Raw genomic sequence first — 21300 nt, 5'->3', positions numbered from 1 at the left:
TATAACCACAATATTCTAACTTCAATCCTATATTTTAAAAAATCCACAGTGTAACATCCATGAAAGTATGTTAAATCGTTCTTCTTTTACCTACCTCATCAAAGAGCTACTGAACATTACCCAAAGGCATTTGTTCATAAGTAATACTGCTTGATTTACAAAATTATTTCTCAAGGAAAAGTTCAAAAGGTGGTTATGTGGATATTCAAACAATATCAGAAAACTCGCTACTTCCTTATTCCTGTAATTAATGAGTCTGGCTTGCCCAGATGTTAAATTATGAAACCACGCTGTGTAAAATGCACCTATTACAATTAAAACCAGGGTAAACCCGTATTTATTTACTAGCACTGTTAAAACATTACACAAAACACATTCAAGTGGCAAGTAATTATAATGCAAGCCCTTGCATGGCAATCCAAATTTATTGAACTACTGATGCTAAGTTATACAAAATTGCACCACTTTAATTAAGGCTTTTAGTTTACATTTGGCCACCTCAAAGTAGTTGTAACATTAGGTTGGTCAATTTAAATACTGTGGCTCCCTGTTGGATAGACACACAATCTTTACATCCAAACATTAATGCATACAAAGCAACAAGGCATTGTTAAATAAAACAGCAATAGTTACTGCAAATTAGGCCTTGTGACCAATTACATATGATTAAAATTACTTCCCACATTCACATCCACAGTACTCGTCCACCATTTAACATCTCAACCAAAACGTTACACATGTGAAACAATCACTAACAGGCAAAAATACTAAACCTGTATATTTGGTATTGCAAATACACTTATGCATGAGCAAGCAAGGGATTCACAGTGAGAATCTACAGCTGCAGAAGCCTGAAAATGATTTACAAAAATTGTTAAATCATTAAAAAATTGTTTGAAAATATACACTTCTTGTTGTAGACCCCCACTGTACACACGACTATAAACATTGTTCCCTATGTAAACAAAAAAAGGAAACATATAATAAGAGATTTGAAAAGTCTGGACATTTCCTTCCCAACAGATATTAAAGGCAACGTCTTTAATCTAAGACATTATACTGAAAGGACTATCATATTTTAAAGACAAGATCACTGTCTCCACAGGTTTTTTAAAAATTAAAAAAACTATATAGCTGTGTTAATCAAAGCGCTTATTTTGTACAATAATAATGACCTTGAATTTCTTAAAAAAAATTACAATAAGCTACAAGTATCAAAGAAGCGAAGTTATCTGGAGTAGTCTATATAGGAGCTCTTTGGACTTTCTTTTATTATGCTAAAATAGTGGTGCTTTTAGGATTTACATTATTGTACTCTCCAATACAAAGTATGGGGCATGTTAAAGTATACAGTACACCATTTTCATACATGTACAACATTGGTGGATGAAGAATGTCTCTTAGCAGTAATACTGGATGTAGCCTCTGGTTTTACCAGCTGCATACTCTAGGACTATTATATAAGTAAAAATCTCTCTTGTGATACTGGAAAGTGATTAGAATGTGCAAACTGATATAGTAGCTTTCATCCGCCTCTTAAAGGGTACCACCACAGGAAAGTCCATTTAAGATGTTGGTAGGTTTAACAAAGTTGGAATGCTGGCACTGTTGAATTGGGCAACAGTTCTTCAGACCTGTCAAAAGGAAAAAAAATAATTAAAAACATGGGCTAGAAAAAGTAAAGACCCAAAAGCAAACAGTTAAGAAAACAGTCTTAAAAGTGTTAGAAATGAATATAATCTAGGCTCTTGTTCTAGGCATTACATTAGTGGCAACATACCACAATTCATGGCAGACCTTTTCATTCCAAAAAGATGAAGTCTATTCTGCTGCCCTCTTGAAAGTCAGTTAAATGAAAATCTTAGGAACAGAAAGGGAAAGTACCTTTGTGCAAATTTTTGTGCATTACCTTCCAAGGATTAAAAAGGAAAAAAATCACATTAAAATTGTTAGTCAAGTCAACCTTATTAGAATTAGGATTGAAAAGTCAGATAGCAATATTAACAAAATGGGTGATCCTGTGTTTACACAATCGTAATGTACTCCTAGAATTAGATCATAAGTATAGAATGCACATCTAACCAAGGTTTCTAGTATCAGATAATCAAGTTCTTCCTCACTCTTTCAATAAAAGTGGCTAAAAAGCTCGTTCAGAGCAGACAAATAGAATTTATTTCATGATGGTGTTTTACAGATTTACAATCACGTTATATACTTTCTAATTCCATATTTAAACATTCTATTAAGACTGATGTCAGAAAAAGGTGGTATTATACTAAAATCACATGTAATTAAAGTTTTTTAAAAAGTAAACTTAGAACTGTTAAATATATACTTTGAATAATTTTCTGCATGCATGCCTCGGCTAAAAAAATGTTCCCTATTATATTTTCCTGGTGATCAGACTTGTTACAAGCTCCAGAAGAGTTGTTAATACATATGTGGCTGCTGAAATAATTTTCCCCAATGCCTAGAACTTTAGGTCCTCATTCTGAGTCTGAATGAGGTTTGCAATCAAGTTTTCTAAATCCTGGCAGACTGTTGTAAATTAAAAAGGACAGATGGAAGTGTGTGAGCTCAAGCACATGTGTGCTGCTAAGAATGGGCATGCGGTCAGGAATTACAGGATATTAGAATGAGAGGATATATACCACTAAACAGAAAGCCCTAGATGGAAGGCAGGAATAAAAACTCTGAAAAGACGCAGAATCAAAGTGCTATGGCAGCACTGAGTCAATTAACATAGGAAGAAGTAAGAGTCAGGAATGTCAAAGGTTCTTAAGAATAAATAAACAGTTTAACAATAAACAGTTTAATGACAGCTGAAGAGGAAACAAATTATCATTGGCAAACAACAGCAGCTAATAGTTGAGTGTTAACTATGTGCCAGGTACCGATGCGAGATCTGTGCAGCAAACCCCATGGTACACCTTTACCTATGTAACACAAACCTGCACATCCTGCACATGTATCCTGGAACTTAAAAGTTGAAGGAAAAAAAAAAAGTGGCACATGATGAACATGTCAGGGGTGTGTGTGTGTGTGTGTGTGTGTGTTTTAAATTAGGGACAGGGTTGGCTGGGAGCGGTGGCTCACGCGCATGTGTGTGTGTGTGTGTGTGTGTGTTTTAAATTAGGGACGGGGTTGGCTGGGAGTGGTGGCTCACGCCTGTAATCCCAGCACTTTGGGAGGCCGAGGTGGGCAGATCACGAGGTCAAGAGATTGAGACCATCCTGGCCAACAATGGTGAAACACCATCTCTACTAAAAATACAAAAAAACTAGCCGGGCGTGGTGGCATGCGCCTGTAATCCCAGCTACTAGGGAGGCTGAGGCAGGAGAATTGCTTGAACCCGGGAGGCAGAGGTTGCAGTGAGCCAAGATCGCACCACTGCACTCCAACATGGTGACAGAGCAAGATTAATCTCAAAAATAAATAAATACATATCAATAAACAAATTAAGGACGGGGTCTAGCTATGTAGCCCAAACTGATCTTCAACTCCTTGCCTCTAGCAATCCTGCCTCAGCCTCCCAAAGTTCTCAGAATATAGGCATGAACCACTGTACCTGGCCATGTTAGGGGTTTTTATTAGCAACACTACCCTGTATTTATCTTAATACAGAATGTATCATGTTTTGCGATTAACTTTCTCTTTCAGTATACCTGAATTAGCTTAAGTAATTAAGAGTCAAGGAGAGGCTGGTCTTGTTCACCACTGTATTGCCAGCACCAACCAGTATACTGAATGAACCTATTTAGAATATTCACTTAGTTGGGTGTGGTGGCTCACGCCTGTAATCCCAGCACTTTGGGAGGCCAAGGCGGGTGGATCACTTGAGGTCAGGAGTTCAAGACTAGCCTGGCCAACACGGTGAAACCCCATCTCTACTAAAAATACAAAAATTAGCCGGGCATGGTGGCACGTGCCTGTGATCCCAGCTACTCGGGAGGCTGAGGCAGAAGCATTGCTTGAACCTGGGAGGCAGAGGTTGCAGGGAGCTGATATTGCGCCACTGCACTCCAGCCTGGGTGACAGAGTGAAACTCCATCTCAAAAAAAGAATACTTATGTGAAATACTTTACTCATGATGATAAGTAAATAATTAATAAGATAGCATACTAACTCATGGATATCTTATAAAAATAAACCATTTATTTTTCAGAACAAAAAGAAGTCTATACTTGCTTTCATGACAGAGTGCCCTTAATAAGGTTGAGTGATTAAAAGTTAGAGGAAAGATAAGTGAACATACCTGGCTCAGAGCTACAATGCATTTAGTATATTAAAGCAGCTGACATGATGACTTTTTGCGAGCCTTCCCAGGCACTGGAGTTTTTCTGTTAATTTGCCGCACTAGGTCATAAAAGATCTGCAAATACAATAATTTGTTTTAATTTACAGGAGGAACACCCACCCCCCCCCAATGAAAAAAGTAAATTGAAAAAACAGAAATTTCCATGGATATAAATTAATCCCCAGAATTGTTCAGCTAAGGAATGAGAATAAAATCAGGTGTTATAACTGCCAAGCTCAAATTTTTGGGGAGTGTTAATATTGTGCTCCTTAAAATACTTAGTTGAAGGAGCTGCAGAGATCTTAACTTAGTTCAATTAGAACATTTACCATCACACAAAGAAAAAATCCTTTTAAAAACTGTAAGTTTTTGCTCTACAACATGACTTGGAGCCTTTCAAGAATCATGCATACTTTTCGGAATTTTACTCTCTATTTTTTATATAACATCCTTCATATACCTGAAGTCTTAATCTGTCTTCCCTATCCCTGTATTTTCTGTCCAGTCTTCCTTTTTCATGGTAAATATCAATGTACAAGTATTTAATAGAGACTGAAATAGTATTGTTGTTTATTTACTACATAGATACATTTAACATGAGGCTTTTTTTTTTTTGCCTGTAACATCAACATATTACCCTGAGTACATATTAACTTGGGGTTAAGACATTTTCCATTCATCTTCAATGTTGTACTTCAAATGAAGACCCATTTTAAGTATATTTGACCATACCTCATTAACATTTATTTTTGATTTTGCAGAAGATTCTAAGAATGCACAGTTGTTCCATTGTCTTGCTAGATTTTGACCTTGTTCCTTCCCTACAACTCTTTCATCTTCCAAGTCACACTTATTACCAACAAGAATCATTGGAACCTAAAAATACATTTGTGAGAGTAAAAATAAATAAGTAAATATGCTATATGAATTCAAATCAGAAGAATTCTAAGAGTCAAATCTAAGAATTACTTTTCATATAATGCCACAAAAAATATTAAATAATGTAAAATAAAATTTACAGCCTTAACAATTTAATCTGTAACATAAACGTAAGTATTAACTTTGATGTCAATTATCTCCACTGCCTTCTCTTTTCATGGAGATGCAAACGATAACTCCAAAGGGAAGAAAAGAGAGAAAGAAAACTCTCATATGTTAAGTAAAATGAACACAACCTAGTCAATGTAGACATAAATAAGACACTTTTACATAAAATTTTGAGAAAACAAGCTATGATCCTGTTATGAGAGATGGGGGAAAAAACCTTAAAATTTTATCATAATGGACGGAAGGCTCCCAAAATAGAATTTTTAGTTTCTCATAGTCTTCTATTAAAAAAGTCAATCAAGGCCAGGCACAGTGGCTCACGCCTGTAATCCCAGCACTTTGGGAGGCCGAGGCGGGTGGATCACCTGAGGTCAGGAGTTGGAGACGAGCCTGGCCAACATGGCGAAACCCTGTTTCTACTAAAAACACAAAAATTAGCTGGGTGTGGTGGCACACACCTGTAATTCCAGCTACTTGGGAGGCTGACACAGGAGAATTGCTTGAACTTGGGAGGCAGAGGTTGCAGTGAGCTGAGATCGTGCCATTGCACTCCAGCCTGGGCGACAGGGTGAGACTCCGTCTCAAAAAAAAAAAAAAAAAAAAAAACCAATCAAAATTTACTAAAAATCAAGCCACTTATTAAATGGATTTACAAATTAAAAAATGTTCCCTGAGGTTAATTATGTAGGGTCCCCCCAAATTCCCTTGTTTCAGAAGTCCAGAAAATAAAAGCATTTACCATGGGTGTCTCCCAGCTCTCACAATATTTGCTAAAATTAAACTGCAGTACAATGAGTCTTATTTATGTATTTATTTTGAGACAGAGTCTCACTATGTCACCCTGGATGGAGTGCAGTGATGTGATCTCAGCTCACTGCCAACCTCCACCTCCCAGGCTTAAGCGATCCTCCCACCTCAGCCTCCCAGATAGCTGAGACCACAGGCACGCGCCACCATGCCGGCTAATTTTTTTTTTTTTAAATTTCTGGTAAAGGCAGGGTTTTGCTATGTTGCCCAGGGAGGTCTTGAACTCCTGAGCTCAGGGGATCTACCCGCCTTGGCCTCCCAAAGTGCTGGGATTAGAGGTGTGAGCCACCATGCCCAGCCTGGTTCTTACAGTATGCAGATCAGCAAAACCAACACCACTTCGAAACTTGTTAGAAATGCAAATTCCTGGGTCCTACTGCTGACCTACTGAATCAGAAGCTCTGAGATCTCAGCCCAGCAATCTATGTTTTAACTGGTCCTACAGGTGATTCTGATGCAAAAATCAATTTTGAGAACCACTGCTATATTTAGTGTGATGAGGAATTAAACTCCATTATGGTAGACTCTGAAGGGGCACCTAAATTAATAATGTTAGAATCTAATGTATTTGTTGCCTTTCTTTAAAAATTATTATTATTGGCTGGGCACAGTGGCTCATGCCTGTAATCCCAGCACTTTGGGAGGCCAAGGCGGGTGGATCACCTGAGGTCAGGAGATCGAGACCATCCTGGCCAACGTGGTGAAATCCCGTCTCTACTAAAAATACAAAAATTAGCCAGGTATTGTGGCGTGCGCCTTAGTCCCAGCTACTCGGGAGGCTGAGGCAGGAGAATTGCTTGAACCCAGTAAGGTGGATGTTGCAGTGAGCCGAGACCATGCCACTGCACTCCAGCCCGGTGACAGAGTGAGACTCTGTCTCAAAAAATAAAAATTTAAAAAAAAAAAAAAAAAAAGGCCGGGAGCAGTGGATCACACCTGTAATCCCAGCACTTTGGGAGGCTGAGGCAGGCGGATCACAAGGTCAGGAGATCGAGACCATCCTGGCTAACATGGTGAAACCCTGTCTCTACTAAAAATACAAAAAACTAGCTGGGCATGGTGGCAGGTGCCTGTAGTCCCAGCTACCCGGGAGGCTGAGGCAGGAGAATGGCGTGAACCCAGGAGGTAGAGCTATCACGCCACAGCACTTCAGCCTGGGCAACAGTGCAAGACTCCATCTCAAAGGAAAAAAAAAAAGGAAGGGTGTAACATTTAATTTTCACAGGATAATAGCAAAGGAGGAAATTTCTCACTTTCCACATGATATATATTTGAAAACATGTATGGGTATTTTTGCCTTTCAAGGAAAAAGTTTAAAAAAACCAACACCCCCCTCCCCACCAAAATACACAAGCTTTAAAATGAATTTAAATTTAGACTTAAACAATTATAATCAGGGTTTTGAAATAAAATATATTTATTTGGAAGTCAGCTTACATCATCAGTGTCTTTAACTCGAAGAATCTGTTCTCTCAGGTCTTGTAAATCGTTAAATGTGGACTGTGCTGTGATGGAATAAACTAATGCAAATCCCTGTCCATTTTTCATGTATAAATCCCTCATTGCTGTAAATTGCTCCTACAATAGAAAGAAAGGAAAGTTAAAAAACAATAATGTTTTGACAGTTATTTTTACAATTTTCACAGTCTATAATTATAGCTCAATGAAGAATACTGTAGTATTATGTAACTTTGTTAAAATTATAATCTATGACAAGATACTATTTGAAAAATTGGCATTTTAGTTTCTTTTTTTTTTTCGAGACGGAGTCTTGCTCTGTCACCAGGCTGGAGTGCAGTGGCGCGATCTCGGCTCACTGCAACCTCTGCCTCCCGGGCTCAAGTGATTCCCCTGCCTCAGCCTCCCGAGTAGCTGGGACAACAGGCGCACACCACCATGCCCGGCTAATTTTTTTCTTGTATTTCGGTAGAGACGGGCTTTCACCATGTTAGCCAGGATGATCTCCATCTCCTGACCTTGTGATCTGCCCGTCTCGGCCTCCCAAAGTGCTGGGATTACAGGCGTGAACTACCACGCCCAGCTGGAAATAGGTTTCCTATTTAAAAATAATACACCAAAGTCGATTTATATACAAAAAATATACTCAAGTGGAACAGAAATATCCTGTCCCCAAAAGTTACTAAAGGCAGCTTTTAAAATACATCATCATGTATAAAGCACCCCAACTGTATCTGCCAAGTTAATCTATTAGCTATGACTCAAATGCTGTAGGGCTCCATCAGCATGATCTAGACCATCCCATTTTCCCACACTACTTTTTCTTTGCTAGACTGTGAGCATTTGAAGGTAACAACACTGTGCCTGACATGTATCAGGTATTCAAACATTAGCTGAATGAATACCATACACCGAGAACAAATCTTCCCTTCATCTTCACATACCTACAAATTTAGTTTGTCTATAAATACGCTGAAGGAGAACAGATACCAATCAAAATATTTCTTTTTCTTTTGAAATGGAGTCTCACTCTGTCACCCAAGCTGGACTGCAGTGGTGTGTTATCAGCTCACTGCAACCTCTACCTCCAGAGTTCAAGCGATTCTCCTGCCTCAGCCTCCCGAGTAGCTGGGACTACAGGTGCCTGCCACTGCACCTGGCTAATTTTTGTATTTTAATAGAGACGGGTTTCACCATGTTAGCCAGGCTGGTCTTGAACTCCTGACCTCAGGTGATCCACCCGCTTTGGCCTCCCAAAGTGCTGGGATTACAAGGCATGAGCCATCATACCCATCTCAATCAAAATATTTCACACAGCTGCTGATGAATGTATGCCTGTATTATTTGAAATATGGTAATATATTGTTTTAAAAGTACTAGTGAGACTGAAAATTTTTCTTCTAACACATTTTCTAAACTTTTCAATAACTGACCCACTGCAATTACAAAAAGTGCTATACTTCCTCCCCCTCCCGGGTTCAAGCTATTCTCCTGCCTCAGCCTCCCAAGTAACTGGGATTACAGGTGTGTAACACCACGCCCGGCTAATTTTTTTTATATTTTTAGTAGATACGGGGTTTCACTGTGTTGGCCAGGCTGGCCTTGAACTCCTCACCTTAAGTGATCCACCCACCTTGGCCTCCCAAAGTGCTGGGATTACAGGCGTGAGCCACTGCGCCCGGCCAATATAAAATTAAGGATTCAATGGAACAACAACAAAAAGATTTAAAGTTTAGCAACTAGTAGTCTTATTTTTTTTTTGACACAGAGTCTCGCTCTGTCACCCAGGCTGAGTGCAGTGGCACAATCTCCACAGTCTTGGCTCACTGCAACCTCTGCCTCCTGGGTTCAAGAGATTCTCCTGCCTCAGCCTCCTGAGCAGCTGGGATTACAGGCTCCCACCACCACACCTGGCTAATTTTTGTATTTTTAGTAGAGATGGGGTTTCACTATGTTGGCCAGGCTGGTCTCGAACTCCTGACCTCAAACGATCCAGCAATCTTGACCTCCCGAAGTGCTGGGAACAGAGGTGTGAGCCACTACAACCGGCTGCAAGCAGTACTTTTAAATAAGCTTAACTAATATTTGTCTATAGAGTACTAGCATTTATAAAGTCAATACTGTACAAATGGTGTATATACTTTGGTATTTAGTTTTACCTACCGTTCCTGCAGTATCCAAGATTTCAAGCATACACTGTTGTGCATCTACTTCAACTTGCTGGTAGAAAAATTAAAATACATATTCATTTTTTCAATGTACATAAAACTACCTTAATATACACAAAAAAGCTAATGTATCAAAAATAAGACACAGATTATAACAACTTTACAAACTAATATCCAGCAATACTTCAACAAAGCAGGAGGAAAAATAGCTAAGTAATCAAGATTCAAAGACCCCCAAATTGTAATCAAGTTCAAAAGCCATGTGTTCTCAAGTCAACACAGGGAAACCTACACGAACCAGTCTCAATATGGATCTCTCAGCACTTAATTCTAGAGAAAAAAATAGTTTCGAAATAGCTCAAATAAATAAACAAAACCAGCAATAGTTCCAACAGTATCATAAGTAATTCTGTCTAAATTCTCCCATGATACTTTAGATGTACCTCATTTCTCTAGGTAACTATATGCCCTCACCATACTGGAACAAGATTTCTGGAATTAAGGAAGCAGTGGCACAGCTATTAAATAAATTACACATATATCCCTGTTACCCCTTTCCATCTAATATTTCCTAGGGAAAAATAGGTATTTAGAATTAGATGAAGAAAGAAAAGAGTAATACTGTCTCACAGCTGGGGTGCAAAAGTTTCCAGTTTTTTTTTTTGGTAGACTATGCACATGGAGGGAGGAACGGAAACACAGTATTTGTGCAACAGCGGGGCCAGGTTGGCTGCTTCACAGAGGTTGGGAAATACCTCTTTCCCTACTAAGTTAAAAATGTCTACACATTGTTTTATTGTCACATGCTGTTAGTGGACACAGGAATTCACCTTTCTATAGGCTGAGCATCCCTAATCTAAAAATCCAAAACTTGCAATGTTCCAAATCCAAAAGTTTTTGAGCCATGTGTGGAACATCACGCTACAAGTGGAAAATTCCACACATGAGCTCATGTGACCAGTCACAGTCAAAATGCAGCCAAAACTTTGTATCATGCATAAGAATATTAAAAATATTATGTAAGATTATGTGTATGAGATGTATATGAAACCATGAATTGTTTAGATGTGGGTCCCATTCTATTTCATTATGTATATACAAATATTCTAAAATCAGAAAATAATCTGAAATATGAAATACTTCTGGTCCCAGTTATTTCAGATAAGGGATATTCAACCTGTATTGTGAGTGGTGGCACTTTCTCAAGAGGTTAGTAAGTACAAAGCTTAGGAAGACTTGTGTCCACCTATTTCTAGGTTAAAAAGAAGGGAGCTTGAGAGTAATCAGTCTTGCTAGGTAGGGGACTGGAAGTAACATGGGGCTACTACTTGAAATGGATGGTTTGCTTTGAAGTTTATGTGTCAAATTACAAAAAATTCTGTGAATATGTGAGAGTATGGGTGTTTATGATCCTCTTAAACTGGTAAATATGCAATGCCAGAAAGTGTAAACTTTTCCCACTAATTTTATAAATTAACTCTGCCTCCATCCTTTGTATAAAACATTCAATAATTATAAAGCTAAAATAAGTATTTATATTAAAATCAAAAGCAAAAGGCCTTCCAAAGTAATATATACCTTTCTATAAGAATCTTCTATCGTAGGATCGTATTTTTCTACAAAAATTCCTTGAACAAATTGTACAGTCTGAAAAAAAAATTAAGAAACCATTATACTTCTAAAGAAAAGAGTACATTCAATCTTTAATGTAACTGTAAACTGATTTCACATAGGGAGTTACACCATCGATGAAAAAAAAACCACAGCCAATACTACATTCGAATGTGTACATTTGGGTAAGAAAATTACCTCAGGAAGCTGTTTATTTTTAAATAAATAATCACTATGCTCCTTATTGGGTAATTCTAAATTTAGAGATCATATATTAAAAATTTTTAAATGTCTCGTTTCAGTCCTTTGTTTTTTTTCTTTGAGACAGAGTCTTGCTCTGTCTCCCGGGCTGAAGTGCAGTGACGCAATTTTGGCTCACTGCAACCTCTGCCTCCCGGGTTCAGGCCATTCTCCCACATCAGCCTCCCAAGTAGCTGGGATTACAGGCATGCACCACCACACCTGGCTAATTTTTGTATTTTTAGTAGAGACGGGGTTTCACTATATTGGCCAGGCTGCTCTCGAACTCCTGACCTCAGGTGATCCGCCCGCCTCAGCCTCCCAAAGTGCTGGGATTACAGGCGTGAGCCACTGTGCCGGCGTTGTTTCAGTCTTAAGAGCTTAAATTTGATTTTTAAATTAGAAATTGACTAATTGTTATGTATACACACATACATGCAGGATCAACTGACCTCCCCATCACTTTGGATACAAATGAAAAAGCAGTTCATTTCACATTGTATGTACTTCTCAGTTTGTTCCAAGCATGACACTTCTCAGCTAGGTGGCCTTTCTAAGTGGCCAAGATGGTTTATCTTATGAGTGAGACAGAAGGTCAATCAATTTGCTTGTGGAGCTTTGCTAAGCTCTGAACTATTCATCAAATTATTTTCCCTACGTTTTTCCTCTTTCCCAACCCTCATTACCGAGTTATGTCTTCATTCTTGCTATACCATTCCTTGATGCAGAAAACATGCCGTTAAAAAATATAAAGCTGGACAGTCAAAGGTAATATTTGAAGACTTTTTATAAGCTTTGATATTTTCTAACATAAAATGTACAGGGTAAGACTATTCATAAGAAGAAAGAGCAAGCCAGGCATGGTGATTTATGCCTGTAATTCCAGCACTTTGGGAGGCAAAGGTGGATTACTTGAGGCCAGGAGTTTAAGACTAGCCTAAGCAATATAGCAAGACACCATCTCTACAAAAAATTTTAAAAATTAGCCTGGCATGGTGGCACGTGCCTGTAGTCCCAAGCATTCAGGAGGCTGAGATCACTTGAGCCCTAGCCTGGGCAACAGAGTGAGACCCTGTTTCAAAATAAATAAATAAATAAAAAGACCAAAATGTATTCCTATCTGGCTCTGAAATGCGAATGCAAAAAGACATATATTTGTACGCTCTCAATCTCTGTGCTTAGCTCAAATTGTATTCCAGCCTAACTCGTGTCATTCTGGAGTCAATGTTCCAGAGAGAATATGATCCACCCAGATATAATTAAAAGTTGAATAAAATTACAAGAAAAATATTATATTGCTTCTAAAGTCATTAAGGAATTTTATCATAACAAAGACAAATCATCAAAACCTAAAACTCAACAGAAAAAGAACGTCTTGGAATGAAAGGCTTAGGTAAAGTAAGAATGACTTACCAAAGCAGACTTTCCAACGCCTCCTGAGCCAAGAACGACTAGCTTATACTCACGCATGATGCAAGCTTGTCAAAACCTAGTACCTTATTAAAGGAAAAAAAAAAAAAAAGAATTCTAAGTAAAGTTGTGTATTCCTGTGCTTTTCACAGAAATAAAACATTCAGGAAAATAGATTTATTTAAAATGCTTACTATACAACCCTAATATGGAGCACCCTATAAGCAGACTTATTAAAAGATGCTCAGAGGTAGAAGAAAACTACAGAATTACAGACATGACTTTGAGCCCGATCCAGGATAGAGCACAGGTCTGAAAAGAAATCCAACCTATCACCTGTTTTGTTACATCAAGTTTTACTCAAACACAGCCATATCCACTCATTTGTGTATTGTCTGTGGTTTCTTCTGCGCTGTAACAGCAAAGTAGTTACAACAGAGCCTAAATATTTACGTATCTGGCCAAGCCCTGGCATACATAAATGGTAAATATAATATGTTGGTAGAGGAAGCAGAAGACCAAATATTTATTCCTAAAGTGGGGGACGTACAGACAACCTGAAAATGGTCTCGAATCAGAGGCAGAACTGAAGAATATGAGTTCCCAGACTGAAAACGTCTACTTAGAATGTTTAGTATGATGAAATAGTAGAAATAAAAACAAAATATATCCAGAAAGAAACAATCCATACCAAGGCTTATCATTATAAAATTTCAGTATGTGAACAATAGACAGAAGGTCTTAAAGGATTCCAGGGTGGGGGCATTACATGAGAATAAAAGGCTCCTACATTCCTAGAAAAAAACTAAAGAGTCAGTAAAGTGGTACGAAGGTAGCCACCAGAACAGGTTTTAAAACTTCTAATCAATAAATGACAGTTTTTTGGGTTATGGTTAACAAAGCTACTATAACTGATTTAAATGATTTTAATCAACTAATAACAATTTGCCTCAGAGGATATGCTTCTACAAACTAACCAGTTAATGAGGGTTCCTCACTTCTGAAACTCAGGCAATCAAAAATGGCCTGTTAAACAGACACATCCCAAAGCCAACCAATCAACAACTGTCTTCACTTGAGTGACAGTGCTTCTATAGCTAACATTAACCTGCTCCTGTCTTTGAAAGTTTGCCAACCATTGAACTTCCTAATTCCCCAAAATCCTGTAAGACCAGCAGTCTAGCAAGGTTGGGGAAATTAAAAAAAAAAAAAAAGGAAAAAAAAGAGCAGTGTATCTGACCAGGATAGCTTAGGTAATCAAGAACTCGGCCAGATGTGGTGGCTCATGTCTGTAATCCCAGCACTTTGGGAGGCTGAGGTGGGTGGATCACTTGAAATCAGGAGCTCAAGACCAGCCTGGCCAACATGGCAAAACCCTTTTTTTTTTTTTTGGTGGGGGGGAGTGGAGTGGGGGGCAGGGACAGGGCTTCACCATGTTGGCCAGGATGGTCTCGATCTCTTGACCTCATGATCCACCTGCCTTGGCCTCCCAAAGTGCTGGGATTACAGGCGTGAGCCACCACACCCGGCTTCAAAACCCTGTTTCTACAAAAAAAGACAAAAATTAGCTGGGTGTGGTGGTACACGCCTGTAATCACAGCTACTCGCAAAGCCGAGGCATGAGAATCGCTTGAACCTGGGAGGTGGAGGTTGCAGTGAGCTGAGATCACGCCACTGGGGTCCAGCCTGGGCAACACAGTGAGATTCTGTCTCAAAAAGATTCAATAGGATACAAAATAAAAATTGATTTAAGGAAATTTTCAAAAGTATTCTGGCAAAGACCCAACAGTTAAAGAGATGGCCTTTCTTTTTGTATATGGGTTCAGGTCTGAAATAGGAAACCTAAAATGGAAAATTGGTAATCTGAAAAAATCTACAATGGTTGAGATTTTCAGTCTTACAAACAAACTAGAAAAAACTAAATAAAAAGGTCTTTGTTTTCAAAGAAATGAAAGCCCACAGATGAGGCTACTTGTACAAACAGAGCCACAGGAAGAACTGATGTTGCATGTTCACTAACAAATGGAAGTACAACAACCCCAAATCTGTTCAATATTGCTGCTCCAAAGGAAATATGAGCATCCAGTTCTCCACCCTTCCTCCACTGGGAGTGAGAGTGGGACTGACTACATATAGTCACAGGAAACCTTTTGGGGGTGATGGAAGTGTTCTAAAAACTAGTTGTAGTGGGCCGGGCGCAGTGGCCCACACCTGTAATCCTAGCACTTTGGGAGGCTGAGGCAGGTGGATCACGAGGTCAGGAGTTCAGCCTGGCCAATATGGTGAAACCCCGTTTCTACTAAAAGTACAAAAATTAGCTGGGCGTGGTGGTGGGCACGTGTAATCCCAGCTACTCGGGAGGCTAAGGCAGGAGAATCGAGTGAACCCGAGAAGCGGAGGTTGCAGTAAGCCAAGATCGCGCCACTGCACTCCAGCCCTGGTGAGACTGCGAGACTCCATCTCAAAAAAAAACAAAAAACAAAAAAAAACACACCAAAAACTGGTTGTAGTGATGGTTGCATAACTATATATATTCACTAAAACCTCCAAACATAACACAACTGACCGAAACAACATAAAAACTACAATTTTAAAATATTGAATATAAAAACTATACATTTATCACAGGTGATTTTTCTAAGAGACGTATGCCTTTCTTATTTCACAAAGGTGGCTGAGTTGGCTGTGGGAGTTACACTTCTTAGTGAGGTGACTGGGACTCTTTTTCCCAGCTGCTTCATTTATCCATGAATGAGCATTATTATTTGTTGCTAGAATGAGTCAGGTTCATCCATATTATTGTATCTATCAGTAACTTGCTCCTTTTATTTATGACTGTTGATTAAAATATACCACATGAATACATGATATTTTCTTTACCCATTCACACCAGCTGATTTCCAGTTCGGGGATATTATCAGGGTATTTCTGTTACCTTAAACAGCAAAACAAAACAAAAAAACCCTAACAGTACAATAGTCAAGATTTGAATCAGTATTTTTCAAATCTGTGCTTTCTACTACACCAGCCTTGAAAAGACTGAAAAACAGATTTTTATTGCGAATGCCAACTCCGACTGACTGGCAACAGCCATTATCCTGTTTTTAGGATGGTGTGGTTGCATCTAGTTTTGCAGAAAAGACAACTCTGTTCAATAAGCAACATAATTGGCTTGTGGTGCTGGTAGGGACTGGGAAAGAGCTGTAGCACCTGTATTTGTATAGCGTATTTGTGATCTTTAGGCATAACCTTTCTGTTCAAGTGTTCTTTTCCTGAAGTCCTTAGCTCAGGTTAAGAATGAGCACTTTGAAATATGTCAATTCCCTAAAATTTCATGCACAATTAAAAATGGGAATAGTTACATCAGATTTTCAAAGACATTTGTGACAACTACTATTTGAGACATTGAGACTAATTGTTCTCTTTCACAGAACCCCATGGGGGGGACAATTTTGACAGCATAGCATAGTGGCTAATGGTACCTAAGTTTCAAATTGTGGTTTTCTATAATCTTGGGCAAGTCACGAAACCTTTCAGAGCCTCACTTTCCTTCCAGGTAAAATTAAGATAGTAACAGCTACATGATAAGGTTGTGAGAAGGATTACAAAGAATGTAAACTCCATGAGGATAGGGATTTTTTTTGTTTTACTCACTGCCATATTCCCAGAACCTGAAACTGTGCCTGAAATATGTGATCAATAAATTAAAGAAAGAATAAGGAAAGAAATGTAGTAATTCTTCAGAGTCACTGACACAACACCTTGCATATACTCGTCAACAAAAGATAAATTTCAGGCCAGGCGTGGTGGCTCACGCCTGTAATCCCAGCACTTTGGTCAGAAGTTCAAGACCAGCCTGGCCAACATGGCAAAGCCTCTACTAAAAATACAAAATTAGCCGGGTGTGGTGGCACATGCCTGTAATCCTACTTACTCAGAAGGCTGAGGCAGGAGAACTGCTTGAACCCAGAAGGCGGAGGTTGCAGTGAGCCCAGATTGCACCACTGCACTCCAGCCTGGGCGACACAGCAAGACTCCATCTCAAAAAAAAAAAAAAAGTAACTTTTAAAATAAGAGTAACAACAATGGTTTGAGCTGCCACTCAGTACACTAAAGAGGACTGCTATTCCTTCAGTTGAGAATCACTGCTCGACTTTTTTTTTTTTTTTTTTTTTTTTTGAGATGGAGACTTGCTCTGTCACCCAGGCTGGAGTGCAGTGGCGCCATCTCGACTCACTGCAACCTCCGCCTCCCAGGTTCATGCCATTCTCCTGCCTCAGCCTCCTGAGTAGCTGGGACTACAGGTGCCCACCATCACGCCCAGCTAATTTTTTGTATTTTTTTAGTAGAGACGGGGTTTCACCGTGTTAGCCAGATTGGTCTCAATCTCCTGATCCGCCTGCCTTGGCCTCCCAAAGTGCTGGGATTACAGGCGTGAGCCACCGTGCCCGGCCCACTGTTCCACTCTTTAATCTACTAGCTCAAAAACATGTAAGAACCCTCCCATGTCAATATAAAAAAGCAAAAACCTGTGCATACATCAGTATTTTGAATCATTTAAAAATGTTCAGAGATAATGACTGGGAAATAGCCCTCTTTTAAGTATTTAAAAAACAAATTACTAAACAAAAATCCTGTAATATTGACATTGTCTCTGACTGCTAATATTAATCACAGAAGTCTTAATGAAATCTATTGTACCTCAAGTTATGCAGACTGTAATTTTGACAGCCTAGGAGGAATCTCATTATTACATTACCTCAAGAGTACGGAAAAAATCTTGAGATTATAATAGAAAATGAATTTCAATTCCCTGGAATAAAAAAAAGAAAAAAAATACATAACAAGGTGGGGGGATAGGGAATTTTCTTTTCCTTTTGCTTATTTTTTTTCCTGACAGTTCTATTGTTAATAAATAGAAAAAATTATAAAACAAATGAAACAAAAACTGAAGTTAACAGAGGAATTGTGAAGTTGTTCTATAACTACCCCAATATTATTATAAGAATGCTGATAATTACTGGCATTTTTAAGAAGTAGACTTTAAAAAACTCAAAAATACCAAGTTTAGCCACTCAACTCATAGAGTAACTATAAAATATTGATGTTGGAAAAGTACTGGATTAATAAACTAATGGTGAGGGTACCTTTTTAAAGAAATAAACAGGTAAGCATAAAAGAATCAATTAAAGTTTAATTCTATTCTTTAAGTCTTAATTACTTCTCAGAAAACACTTCTCAAAAAGGACTAAGAGATCCTTAACTACTGAAAATTACAACATTAAATATATTTTAAGTGCTTTATAGAAAAATACTCAATGTAAATAGTGACATATTAAATACCTATCTTATATCAATGTAATATTTACAATTAGCAAGCAAAAAATTTATCTAGAATGAAAAGATAAATATGGTAGCAAAGGACTTAAGTTAGTACTTTAACTGGTGTGCCACAAGTAAATGATTATATTCTGAGAAGCTTGCTCATTTTTAACTACTTGTACATCAGTAGAAAATAAGGATTAAGTCAAAAAGAGGATAGGAAGTAATACTAGAATACCTGATATTATAAATTATTAAAGAGTTCTGACTATTAGAAGGTATTACTGCCATGTCCTACCATTTAAAGCGAAGAGATTTTGGAAGAAAAACAAAAACTATAATCAACAGAAAAACTCTGAAATAAATTTTAAAATGAACAACCTTCAAGAAGTTAAAGGCGGCTGCAGTGGACCGTGGGCAGCCAGGGTCGTTGAAGAATCCCAACATGGCTGGGCGAAAACTTGCTCTAAAAACCACTGACTGAGTAGCTTTTGCAGAGATCATACCCCAGAACCAAAAGGCCATTGCTAGTTTCCTGAAATCCTGGAATGAGACCCTCACCTCCAGGTTGGCTGCTTTACCTGAGAATCCACCAGCTATCGACTGGGCTTACTACAAGGCCAATGTGGCCAAGGCCGGTTTGGTGGATGACTTTAAGAAGTTTAATGCCCTGAAGGTTCCCGGGCCAGAGGATAAATATACTGCGCAGGTGGATGCTGAAGAAAAAGAAGATGTGAAATCTTGTGCTGAGTGGGTGTCTCTCTCAAAGGCCAGGATTGTAGAATATGAGAAACAGATGGAGAAGATGAAGAACTTAATTCCATTTGATCAGATGACCACTGAGGACTTGAACGAAGCTTTCCCAGAAACCAAATTAGATGAGAAAAAGTATCCTTATTGGCCTCACCAACTAATCGAGAATTTATAAAATTGAGTCCAGGAGGAAGTTCTGGCCCTTGTATTACACATTCTGGACATTAAAAATAATAATTATACAGCAGACCAATAGCACCATAATTTAAGGCACAGTAAATTAGCCAATATCTCTCATCGCTAACTCAGTTTCATTTAACTTCTTGTGTTGCCTTTAACAACTTTTTTAAAATATCATTCTCACTTGAATTTCCAGTATAAGTGACAAGATTTTCTTCATTTACATGTGCTCTCTTTATGGTATTCCTTATAAACAAGAGCATTTATTTGTAAAAACTGGATGCAGTTTGAAACTATCTGTACAGTTAAGAATTGCTAGTTAACAATAATATGCCTATGTATGAGTTAATCTGCAAATGTAGTACATTTGTATTCATCTTTAGTCTATGAATTAACCAATTATACCAACTAATGAGGGACTCCTGGATCTTCATTTTCCTCAACCCGTTAAACAGAAAAGACTGTAGCATATATGCGAAATGAACTTAATGTTATCAACAGTGCAACTATACGATACTTCATCAGCAAAAAGGTGCAATTTCTACATCATGTAGGCACATACACAATTATAAACTTTATGCATGATTCACACTGCCTCTTCAACACAATCTAAGATTACAGATGAAGAAAATCAATTAAATTTCTAAAGAAAGCTATCAAAATGCTAAAAATTCCACTACTGTTCAAAGTATTTTCTACACTGTTTTAATTTTTTTTTTTACCTTTGATTCAGAGGAACTGTGGAATGCATTGATTTTTTCAAATGCATAAATATTTCTTCTATTTATCTTTCAATATATTTTTTTGGGTAGTTTTTAGTATGAGGTCATTTACATTTAAAGATTCCTAATTTGAGTTCCTTACGTAATCACCTAAAATTTGTGTGACTACAACTAACCTGATTGATGAAAGTAACTGACAGCTTTTACACTTGGCTATTTACTTCTTGCAAAATATCTACTACCTTACTCATTTGTTTAAAAGTAGTTTATTATTACTTCTACAACTTTTTCCATTTACTCTACAGACCGGAGTTTTATTTGCATTGGTTCTTTTTATCAATTTAAAAAGCTGTTTAATTCTAGTTTCAGAGCAAACCACAGCAAAGACATGGAAAGACAAGAAAACAAAACCTCCTTTGGCATCGTCGAGAGTCCGGTTTCAGTGGCTGCTTCATAACTGTTTGAAATGAAAGTGGAAGAAGGGGGTGCCGGCTCATGCCTATAATGCCGGCACTCTGGGAGACAGAGACAAGCAGACTGCTTTAACTCAGGAGGAGTTCAAGACCAGCCTGGGCAACATGGTGAAACCCCGTCTCTACAAAAAATATGAAAATTAGCCAAGTGTAGTGGCACACACCTGTAGTCCCAGCTACTTGAGAGGCTGAGGTGGGAGCATCACTTGAGCCCAGGAGTCGAGGCTGCAGTGACCCATGTTTGTGCCACTGCACTCCAGCCTGGGTGACAAGTGAGACCTTGTCTCAAAAACAAAACAAAACAAAACAAAAAACATATTCTACATTAAGTTCAGTAAATTTATCTAAGATAATTATTTCATTAACCGGAAATAATTAACTAGTATTTTCACAAAACAATAATGAATGCTATAATAATTCTGAGTTAACAGAAAATCCTGAAGACATGAATCAAAGAAAATAAAAACTGGTCTTATGGGGTAGCTTTTTTTTTTTGGTCTAAATGTGTTCACTATATTACACATCAAAATGCAAATAACTGATTTAATTATCCAACATTCTGGATTGCCTATAACATTCTTCCTAAGGTTCAACTGTAGATATTACTGATCCAAATTATGAACAAGAATTATTCTAAAAAATCACTGAGGAAACTAAAAAGCATAACAAAATGATAAATTTATGTATTAAAAAGAAAATTCTTGTTTATCTGATGCTGAGATTTATTGAGGACATACTCCATCATCCCAAGAACTGTGCTGGTCAGAAAAGAAAATCTAAGAAATGACACCTTCCATTAACACTACTATAAT

The 21300-nt window shown here is 38.0% G+C and overlaps 1 protein-coding gene and 1 pseudogene across 2 annotated transcripts in view; one reads left to right on the top strand and one right to left on the bottom strand.

The window, feature by feature from the left end:
• Window positions 1–391: 391 nt before the first annotated feature.
• The window catches only part of RAP1B (RAP1B, member of RAS oncogene family), a 51161-nt gene continuing 30252 nt past the window's right edge, over window positions 392–21300 (bottom strand). For both annotated transcript variants that reach the window (XM_019038539.4, XM_055357015.2), the window contains 7 exons: window positions 13042–13124; window positions 11356–11424; window positions 9773–9829; window positions 7589–7729; window positions 5030–5173; window positions 4256–4372; window positions 392–1634 (listed from right to left, as the gene is read on the bottom strand). In XM_019038539.4, the coding sequence (XP_018894084.1) occupies window positions 4286–4372; window positions 5030–5173; window positions 7589–7729; window positions 9773–9829; window positions 11356–11424; window positions 13042–13098 (555 nt within the window). In that variant the 5' untranslated portion in view covers window positions 13099–13124 and the 3' untranslated portion in view covers window positions 392–1634; window positions 4256–4285. The remainder of the gene's footprint in view (window positions 1635–4255; window positions 4373–5029; window positions 5174–7588; window positions 7730–9772; window positions 9830–11355; window positions 11425–13041; window positions 13125–21300) is intronic.
• On the top strand, window positions 18780–19353 carry LOC101127458 (ATP synthase subunit d, mitochondrial-like; annotated as a pseudogene).

This window comes from Gorilla gorilla, chromosome 10, assembly GCF_029281585.2.
Source record: "Gorilla gorilla gorilla isolate KB3781 chromosome 10, NHGRI_mGorGor1-v2.1_pri, whole genome shotgun sequence".
Taxonomy (NCBI): domain Eukaryota; kingdom Metazoa; phylum Chordata; class Mammalia; order Primates; family Hominidae; genus Gorilla; species Gorilla gorilla.
This window is presented reverse-complemented; position numbering and strand designations above follow the sequence as displayed.